Raw genomic sequence first — 11,226 nt, forward strand, 5'->3', positions numbered from 1 at the left:
CTGTCTGTCTCATTTGTTTTTCCTTAATTGTATTATTATGATCACGCAACCCTCCCCTAGCTTTGGACAATCGTAATGTACCACAATTTTAGACCAAACTATAAAAAGCGGATAGAAAATGCTTTTTCCATCAGACCTGCACTTACCCCACAAGAAATCCTATAAAAAAACATATACTAAAGAGTACAAACAAATACTGAAAGCTACTTCAAAGCCAATGCCAACTAATATAAACCATATTCTCCAATAATAAAATTTCAATCGGTATACACCCAATACACTTAGAGAAAAAAACTGTTTGAGATTATCAAATGTATTTGTATCTTTATTTGTCAACAAAGTACATTTCCTTATAGAACTATCTGATTTATAACAACAGCAATAGAGTTTATTGAAGACATTTTATTTGACTATACAGTGAAATATGGGTATTTGTTTAGAAAATATCTCATAACTCTACATTATTTGTTAAATCATAGTTCCGGAAGAAATGTATATTAACAATAATGATATAAAATATAGAAAATTTTTAAGCGATTTTTATATATATTTTTAATATTGTATCTTTTCAACCGATAATAATATAACAGTGGCCTTTGAATAAAGCAAAAATCTTCAACACTACAACACCTTTTCCCAATCATTAACTGCATATACATAAAGGAATTGAATCAATTATATTTTGCAGAAAAAAAGGATGAGTGAAAACTCTTTTGGACTGTTATGTACTATGGGACATAGGAAAACAACGTAACACTACAATTTCTGTTAAACAGTATAACAAGAATTATAAAAATGTAGTATTTTATGACCAAAATAGGCGGATGATACCAAGAAGACATTCAAAAGTCATAATTCGAAGAGAAACCGTCAATACCATTGTAGAAAAAATGGAAGACGAGGAAAAGACAACCTATATAAACATAAGAATATGTGGTTTAACTGCAAATGCGACAAGTATCCACAAGAAACCAAATGGCGTAAAACTTATCATCAATATGTCAACGTCAACAATGACCACCACAAATATTGCACAGCAAGCTATAAACGGTCCAGAAATGAAAAAAATCTAAACAGTTCAAACGAGTAAATTACCGGCTCATTTAGGTACAACAAAATAAACGAAAAACAAATAGGACAGACAGTAATAAATGACAACCACTGAATCTTAGACTCCTGAATTGTGACTGGTACACACATAAGGTGACTGGTTAAACATATTTGCGAGCGCTCAACCCTACCAAACCATATACAGTAGTGTAACTGGACACCAAAAGAACATATACAAAACTATAAAACTCAGTTGAAACGGGCTAACCAATTCCTTAAAACACCATTAATAACACAAAAAATTAGCAACAAAAATGCCAAAATATATACAACATCACAAGAACCTTTAGTTGCAGTAGGAAAAAAGTATAACAAAAATTACAAATTCAAAGCAAATTCTAAAAGGGGAAGTCCATTAAAACTGACAAAATCAAACGTTATCAATCAAGGGAACAAGTGAAAAAAAAAACGACTGACATATTCCTGATTTGGTAAACTGATCAGTAGCATTTTATGCTATTGTGATTACACTGCTAGGAAATATACTGACGATTCTGTTATTGATTATGAATAATTGGTTACATGATTGATTCAGTCAATATTTACATTCTAAATTTAGCCTTACTTATTCAATGTTCGAAAATATATGCATTTGCCTGAAATTAAAACAAAAGATGCAGAACCAGAAGAAGACGAGTGAGGTGGGAGAACAGCCATGGATTATATCAAATTGTACATAACTTGTAAATCAAATGTGTTTAGTAACAATATAAAAAGGTTATCATTTGCATGTCATGCAAAAAAAAGGAACGGTCGTGAAACCACTAAATCATTTATAAATTGATTTAACATGCTGCGTAGTTTGTAGACTTGGTGTCAATTTACTGTGACAGTTATAATAAAGCATAAGTTCCATGTGTGAACTCATCAATCTCTGAATAGTAGCGGGTTTCTTCAACTGCATTGAGACATATTCCTTAACATGACATTTGACAATGCAATGTATTCTGTTTTCAATATAATATAACGAATATGATAAATTATTATAATATAAGTACCCAATTCATGACAACTGCATGTGTAAGTCGTATATCTGTAACATGTAAGTTATAAATATTACATTTTAATTGTTCACAAAAGTATAAATATGATACAAAATTTGTACAATGTGTTTACATTATCTACAATCATGTTCAATTATCATATGTTACACTATAATTAAAATTTGACATTTGCTCATTCGATGATATTAATAACTTTACAGTATGTGTATAAGAAATTATACACCGGTCAACATGCTTAAATAAATTTATTTATTGTAAATTCTTTGGTTATTCAGGGTTATCTAGTGGCACTGAGTCACTAAGAGGTTTTTGGAGATATAGCTTATTTTCCTCTACGATCTGATTTAAAGCTGGAATTGTAGCAAAGTTTTGAAGGTACAGTTTATTATCCTGCACAGTCTGATTTTTTTCATATGGAATCTCATCGTAGCCTTCATTGTAATTGTTGTCATTTATACAAGAATAATGACTGGTATCCTCGATTTGTGCGTACGGATTAGTTATGTTTTCAGTCTTCACCGTTTCTTCGTAGGTTGGAGGGGATGTACTCTTTGTGTCCTTTAGACAGTTAGGTTTTCGTCTAAAAATTCTGTAATAAATAGTTGAAGCAGGCTATATCCATGAATTTAGAATGCGTTTAAAAGTAAAATAAATAATAAGCTTACAAAATGATGTAAAGTTAACCTCAGCATAAGGTAAGGAGAACAATTACTATTCCTTAATAATACTATACTGTTGATACATTGTTATTTGAGGGGTTCTAATTTTCATGGATTTCGTGAAAATATGTGGACCAAACAAATAGGTTTTCAACGAAACACAGATTTTCAATTAAATTATATGCAGGTTTTATTTCAGTCTGCAAAATCAGTTATACACGAACAAACAATGTTAGTCAATCTGTGAAAAGTACTCAATCCATCTTCAATTATTTGAATATTACTGGTTGTACCTCATCTTTTCAGTCTGTTTTTTTTACACAGTAAACCAAATTAGGAAACTATTTTCATCCAATTTGAGCATGTATAGCGTATGACATTCAGCAGTAAAACTTAAAATCATCATCCCTGTGTTGCTGCTTTAACATGGTATACCTGAATTTTATACTTCTGAACATAATTACTTCTAACCTCAATTTGAAACAGTTCGTCCATCGTTGCCGAGTTGTGTTAACTGCATTATTTATATAATTTTAGGTGAACATACTTACACAACAAATACAGCTATAACAATCAGCAAGAAAACAACAAGTACAGTCAGACCAACAACAGTCATACTTGTTGCCTTTTCATCTAAAATTGACAAAATGAATTGCACAAATTAAATATGTTAAAAAAAATGCTTGCATGTCAACATAGTGTTGAGATTTACAACATGTGCTATAAAAAATATATATTTTGATATCGCCATTTCAATTATCCTCCATATGCTAGCCATCTTTTATAATGTTTTATTGTAGAAGCCATTTGTACGAAAACAAAAAAATAATGGCAGTTGATATTAAATTTAAAATTATGTTGTCTTTAATAACTATGATAAAACGTATAATTACGTGCTTTATTTGAATTGAAACACCATGTTAACACTTTTGCTACTCGTAATAATTCACGAATGTGAATATCATTCACATTCTTTACAAAATTTTCATTCTTAACAAGTCATTATTCATACACAATTTGAGCATTGATAGAATACAGAACTTTTGTTTCCGTACCTTTTTGTGGTAGATGTGTTGTTGTATGTTTAGTCACTAGTGAAGTAGTCGATATCTCCACTGAATGTGTTGTAGTCATGGATGAATCGATTGCAGCTCTGGATGTCTTTATTGTTTCCAAGGTTGTAGATATTTCATAAGGTATTACTGTGGAAATTGTTGTTGATCTTGATGTTGTTGTCGTTTGTTTTGCTATTGTCGCTGATCTTGACGGTATTGTTGTGAAGATTGTTGCTATTGTCGCTGATCTTGACGGTATTGTTGTGAAGATTGTTGCTATTGTCGCTGATCTTGACGGTATTGTTGTGAAGATTGTTGTATTTGATTTTGCTTTTGTCGTCGATCTTGATGTTATTGTCGTTAATGTTGTTGGTTTTGGTACTTGCAACGTACATGGGAGTAGAAATTGTATAATTAAACATTAATTTTGGTTATGTTATATCACTGTTTGTTTCTAATTTTGTTATAATTACTGTATAGCTTATTCTATATTAATGCACTTGGCGTTTCTGTAAACAGCTCTAATTTGGTGCTCAGGCTACACTGATTAATAACTGGCATGTTTACATTAATACATTTTAGTTTTAACAATTTACAATGTAGTTTATATATAATTTTATTATAATCAGAGTTTCCGTCGCAATTTTCGAATTTGGCGAAAAATAATAAAACTGTGTTGAGAAAAAAAATTATTTGCGAAAAACTTTGGCTAAAGAATTAACAAACAAGATAAAAAACATTGCTTATTTTATTCAGAAAAAAGTTATATCACAAAAACACTGAACTCCGAGGAAAATTCAAAACGGAAAGTCCCTAATCAAATGTCAATATCAAAAGCACAAACACATCAAACGAATGGACAACAACTGTCATATTCTTGACTTGGTACAGGCATTTTCTTATGCAGAAAATGGTGGATTGAACCTGGTTTTATAGCGCTAAACCTCTCACACTCAGAACACTCAACTAGATAGTACGTATCCGATAAATAGATCGAGGATGGATCACGACCTGATGATGTTTCGGATACAAACTAAATTATAACTATAATTTGATGTTCATTCATTAAAATATTGATTATAGAATAGAGATGTGGGAATAATGTTCAATGTAATTTCACGTTACATGTTATATTAGATTACAGATTTACATGAGACGATAACGCTGCGTAAAGCAATTAAGGTAGTTTGCAACAAGGAAAATAAGTTGGCGAAAAAGTGGTGGCAAAATTATCTTTTGGCGAAAGAGGGCTATAAAGGAAATGAACTCAGGTATAAATTCTACTATACTCCGTGTTTTTCGATGCTCAAAAGGACAACTCACTAAGAGAGTTTTAACTGCTATACTCATTCCGTATTTTGGTCGATGATGTAAAACATGTTACATAGTTTGTAACAGACAATTTTGTCTTGATCGTCCTATTTACACTAAGACAAAAAATACAAGACCGGTTCAAAAGAATCTATATCATTCGTTTATCTAAATTATTTCGTCTTTGTTTAGTTTTAAGATGATACATTTTTAGTTTCGACGTTCGATTTATATCATAGATTTTTCGATTACAAAAATATTGTAGTATTTTAACAAATGATTATCTATGTTTAATTATTGTAAAGAAGTGAGACAAAACTATGGATAATAAATTGAATATATTTTTCAAATAAGAAAATACAATAACAAAGGTTGATCCTTAATACGTACGTTCACACCCAGGACTGAAACCATTATCAGAAGTTTCTCCAGTCGGACAAGGAAGCTCTGATCCTGAAATATATATACAACTTATACATGTGCATTCTTATGTTAAGAGAATCCTTTTTCAATGTATTGTACAATAACAGTTTAAAACCTATCAATCTATTACATAATTACATGAGTGTATGATTCAACGGTGTCCTATTGTGAAAAGGGCAAACATCTGTCACGCTCAAAACCCAAGTCTGTGTGTCTGTAAAACAGCACTAGATATTACTTGAATATTGCAGAGAACATGCTATTATCCCGTTTTTGCGTGTTATATTCGTTGCTGTTGTAATTAGCCACGTGTTCTTAAAGTTAATTTTCCATTTAAAGATTGGGAGATTTGGTACGATTGCTTCATATACATGTAGTATTTAAAAAAAATAATGTTTAGGAGAGGGAGGCATGGACAACCTTGAAAGTTTACTAGTGGTGTATTGTTTCAGTACTACAACTATGCTATTTGCGCCATATATTCATATAATAAAGGGAAAGAAAGAAAAGGAAATCCGACATCGTTTGTTCGCGTCACTTTCCATCGTGGTTTATCTGCAAGGTGTACATTCTACACAACACAGGAAAGAACAACTTGACAATCCTTTGATGTCTACTTGTTTCTTAGCCTCGTAATGATATCGTTTATTCCAATATAATCATAATAATGAAGGATGATTCCTTATTTAATTTACAATAAAGAGAAGATATATGTTTATTATCTTATGTGCACCCTTTGATTGAAAATTACTGCATCTTGCTGTTCATTGTGCTTGTTTAATTGATTCATATTTAGGGTACTCATATTTGAAGCAAGGAAAACAGGAGACGGTAGCAAATGTGGTCAATGGAAATTAAGAAATAGAAAACAATACATGTGTAAAAAGAATCCAAAGATTAATAATTAATAAAAAAGTTATATGCAATAGTTGATGTAAATATATAGATTGAAAGAACTACACATTGGCAAATTACAACCATTTCCAATTTATTTGATATTCCAATACTGAAATGACTACTGTTTCTAGTTGCACACTAAATTACTATTTATATGTGTTTTTCTGTAACGACACAATTTGTTATACAAATGTACCTTTGAAATTAAAATAATCTTATATCAGTTGAAAATTAATTCAATACTTGTATTAAAATGAAATTTTAAATTCCTAAGCCTTTTTCATCAAACCCATAATTCGTTAACCTCTGTGTTCTGAATGGTCAGCATTGTTATTTATGAAAGGACTGTTAAACAAGAAACAGTAATAAAAAAAACAATATTTTATGATTATATCCAAACACTTACATGACTTTATGTTGACATAAGGCACACCGTTATAGCTAGCTTTTATCACTGGAGTATTAGATCTTAGCCTAGTTCTATGATATCGTATGGAAAGAAAATCGAAATGAAGATCAAACATAATAACCAAAAGAATGAAAAACGACAGAACGACGAACAAAAGTGCCTTAATTGAAAACTTTTGTTTGTCTTTGAATATATGATTTTTAGAATTTTGTAGAGGTATATATTAAAATGTCGTCTTTGTGGAACGAATGTTTTACTTACCAAAGCAATAAGCCTGAGAGCATGGGGCTACAGGAACCAAACTGTAGACAAGGTAATTGGTGCAGTTTTTCACTTTTATCTGATGAGAATTGGCACAGCAATTTCCATTGTAGTTTGCTGTACATGCTGTAACTGATTTTATCTCATTTGTAATTGGGTAGGTTCCTATAACATTAATGAAAACTTTAAAAGCACTTCGATTTGCGTGCACTAATAAATATATATAAGCAGACTACGTATGATATTGTACCTTTTTCACTATAAAGATGTAAATCTTATGAGGTTTCCCGTTTTCTACCCCGAATATTAGGTTATTGTTTTGAAAGAGGTTCAAGCTGATAGAAAGATATTTAAGAAAATGAAAATGAAATAATTTCCATAAAGAGTTGGCATTTACACCCGATGTAGGCCAAAAATAATGATTTTTGGTAAATGTTGACAAACAAGTATAGACGTTTAGCTCCTTTAGGTCGAGGAAACATAGAGCGCAGGGTTCGATAAACTAAATATTCATGTCAAATATATTGTTTGTTCTAACAAACAAGATGTTAAACGATCCTTTGTTTCGACTTATGTGTTTGGTCCAAAAAATTACTGTTCCATGCATTTCCGAAAAAGAGACTTTTTACTATCTAGTTATTGTTTAAGCTTTTGTTTTATTAATTTTCTGAAAATAGTGAGAAAATGAAATTATTGATAAAGTTTTGAAATAATTATTTTCACAAGATAATATATATTACTGAAATGGGGAAGATTAAAATGTCTCAGAAAACAATTTGATTGAATATATTTTTTTCATTAAGCAAGCTGTTTAAAAACAATGTGCATTTCTTAATGCTTTCGAGTGAAACGTCTAGATTTCTAATGTTCCCCTCGTCCTACTACATTAACCGTACAATCTCGAGTTTAAAGTTTTATTTTTACCATTCATCCATATAGAGGACATTGTCCCACAACGGAAACCGCCAACTATACATTCTGTTGGCATTCTTTCCCCAGCTTTGCTGATAATTCTATACCATCCAGACTCCAGGGTATTATCACATAATTGTCCGTAGCCATTTGCAGCAGACCGTCTGGAGTCGTCCGCTGAATCCAAAACTTTATAATCAATACACGGATCACCTGTAAAATCAAAGAAATGAAGTAAATGATCCAGATTAATTGAAAACTACAAATTTGAGTTTTTTTGTAAAATTTTAAGGAGATTCAAAAGGGGGAAATATATGCATGTAAGTCGAAAAAAAAGACAGACAACTTCATGACAGAACAAAAATTGAAAACAACGAACATGTCAACAAACAATTTAAGAGTGGGTAAAGTGAAAAATACAAAACATTGGACTGGTCTCTAATCCCCTCTAAAAGTAGCACTAATCATTTTCGTCGTGACAAATGAAAATCAGGGTAATAGTCATAAACGATGACAATTAAATGAAAGAAGGACGAAAGTAGGCAAATGAAACATATATAGACATCATTTCCGAAATTGTCCATACAGCAGTGAAAAAGTACGTAGATCTTCCAAAGAGAACTCAATTTCAATTCACATTAATTTTATCCCAGTTCGTATGAAAATACAGAGATACCCTTTTCTTACGAAAAAACGGTGCGATATTTAAAAAAAACACTTTAGTTTCATACAGATTGTACAAAAATTCAGAAAGAGTTGTGAATTCATAGAGCTTGTGGCATGGTACAGATATGAAGGCTCAATGATATTTTTATAACTTTTTTAGGATTTAGTGTTTTACTGAACATTTTTTTATATTTAAGTCTAGTGATTATTGAAAAGTGTGTTATTACTTTTATTAAGGTCGATTAATCATTGTTTATAAAGAATTCTATTAGGTATACTTTATTAATAAATATTAATATGTTGTTATATATTCACAAACCACATTCAGTTCTTACCTTGAGTAATAATCGTCAGTATACCAAAGAATAAAATCCATAATATTGTTTCCATCGTCTAATTGATTACGAACGAAATACTTAATTTAAAAAAAACTAAATATGCATGAACACTTTCAACTTCCTTGCTAATTTTGATCAGCTGACTTATGTTTTAACTTATATATATATAACCACACTAAAACAAGTATTGTCTTTGTGAATATCGTTTGTTCAGCAAATGAATGTAAACATACAATTCTTTCTTTTGTTGTATTTTATATATGACTTTATTTAACACATTTAGATGAAAGCATGTTGTATTTCTAAACAATTCATGTCCTAATTCTACTTAAAATATGGAACTGCGGTATAATAAATATAAGCGACATCATATAACACGGCGGTAGATGATAAGAAAAGAACGTGAACGTCAGAACAGAAATCCTGTAGAATTTAGGACATCTTGTATCATACAAGAGCATGCCCAGGTTTTACATTTCCGTGCCAATTAATACTCGTGTTATTTTTCTACTGGCAAAATCGCGACGATAAATTGCTTACGAATTTAAGTTGGTTTACAGTATATTATATAATAAAAAGTAAAAAAAACAAAAATACCGAACTCCACGGAAAATTCAAAACGGAAAGTCCCTTATCAAATGGCAAAATCAAAAGCTCAAACACACCAAACGAATGGAAATCAACTGTCATATTCCTGACTTCGTACAGACATTTCCTTATGTAGAAAATGGTGTATTAAACCTGGTTTTATAGCTAGCTAAACCTCGCACTTGTATGACAGTCACATAAAATTACATTATTGACAACAATGTTTGAACAGATATAAACAGATATAATAGGTAAACATATCAATAATAGGGGTACATCAGTACACATTGTTTTATAACCTTAATCACTATAAAAACAAACAAATATGTCAACAAAGAAAAACAAAATAGCATATAAACAAAGCACATATTAGGCAAAAATATAAGACAAGAATACAAGAAATGACCATATCACAATAACACAATGGCGGGATGTATATGTACCGAGCCACGCCAAAAGAAAATAGACTGTTTACCAAGGATATATTACTTCTAACAGAAGTATTTTCATATGATTGAATATTACTATTTTAGAGAGCCATGAATAAGCAGTTCAAATGCAATCCACATGTCCAACCCTTCATCCCAGTAGAACCCTATGACAAACTCTACTTATAGTATGTATTGTTTAATTGTTTTTGTCCTGAACATGCAAACAACAATCAATCAATCTTATCTTTGAAAAAAAAAACGCCCACATCTACATGTATTAATTGAATGTTTGTTTCTTTTAAAACTATACTATGGTAAACGAAAACATTAATAGTTTCTTGTAGTATTTTACCAAAAGCTGCACAAGTCAAAACGAACATATTACGTTACAGTCGAATTTATCGACGTGATTGACAACGTATGTGCTGAGTTTGATGGCTTAATATTCTAACCTATACAATTGCTAACATGTATCACATTGAGCCGACTCATGTTTTGTACTTATAAAGACATGACAGAAAAACACATTGCATCAAGATTCAATTGCGCTTTTTATTCAATGTTGATGATGTCCTATCATTCAAAAAACATTACACGAGTTAATGCGTATATCGCATATAGTGCTTTGAATGTGAAATTAAGAATTCTATGTAGGTATATGGTATATTGCGTAAACCAATATTTTTATTGGGATCATATTTTACAAACGTTTTTAACTGTTAATTGTTGGACAGTCACACACATCATAGTTGCGACTTTTTTATATCTCATTTAAACATAGGTTAAATTTTAGCCCCAAAAGCATAGAATGACAAACAGAATAGTCCTTTATGAAGAGTTCTTATTTTTCAAAGGTTTGATTGATCCTTCATGTATACTGTTTATCGCTTGATGTCTGGTGTCATTTTGGCTCAGTCATACATTCCACAAGTACAATGTCAATCTATCACTTGTACATAGGTCAACTCTTAGCCCCAAAAACATAGTTATGAGGGAGAATGACAAAGATAGTACGTTATGATGTGTTCTTCTATTTAAGTATTTGATTGATCCTTCGTGTATAATCGCTTGATGTTTGGTGTTATTTTGACTCAGTCATACATCCCAGACGTGCAAAGTCAACCTGACATTGAGACCAGTTTTTTTCATGATCCTGGCTGTA

At 30.9% G+C, this 11,226-nt stretch overlaps 1 protein-coding gene across 1 annotated transcript; it reads right to left on the reverse strand.

Moving 5' to 3' along the window:
* Window positions 1-384: 384 nt before the first annotated feature.
* LOC127715933 (uncharacterized) lies at window positions 385-9,176 on the reverse strand. The gene is made up of 7 exons (XM_052222041.1): window positions 9,043-9,176; window positions 8,054-8,254; window positions 7,130-7,294; window positions 5,530-5,592; window positions 3,829-4,209; window positions 3,325-3,406; window positions 385-2,703 (listed from the first exon to the last, which is right to left on the reverse strand). The coding sequence occupies exons 1-7, from the start codon at window positions 9,095-9,097 to the stop codon at window positions 2,382-2,384; spliced, it is 1,269 nt and encodes a 422-aa protein (XP_052078001.1). The 5' UTR covers window positions 9,098-9,176; the 3' UTR covers window positions 385-2,381.
* Between the last annotated feature and the right edge of the window lie 2,050 nt (window positions 9,177-11,226).

The sequence above is a fragment of the Mytilus californianus genome, unplaced genomic scaffold (genome assembly GCF_021869535.1).
Source record: "Mytilus californianus isolate M0D057914Y unplaced genomic scaffold, xbMytCali1.0.p SCAF_9, whole genome shotgun sequence".
In the NCBI taxonomy this organism is placed as follows: Eukaryota; Metazoa; Mollusca; class Bivalvia; order Mytilida; family Mytilidae; genus Mytilus; species Mytilus californianus.

Coding starts and splice junctions, on each gene's coding strand:
- LOC127715933 (XM_052222041.1), bottom strand. CDS start 9,097: ATGGAAACAATATTATGGATTTTATTCTTTGGTATACTGACGATTATT. Junction 4,210..5,529: donor TTTCAGTCCTGGGTGTGAAC/GTACGTATTAAG, acceptor GTACGTTGCAAG/TACCAAAACCAACAACATTA. Junction 3,407..3,828: donor AACACATCTACCACAAAAAG/GTACGGAAACAA, acceptor TGTCAATTTTAG/ATGAAAAGGCAACAAGTATG.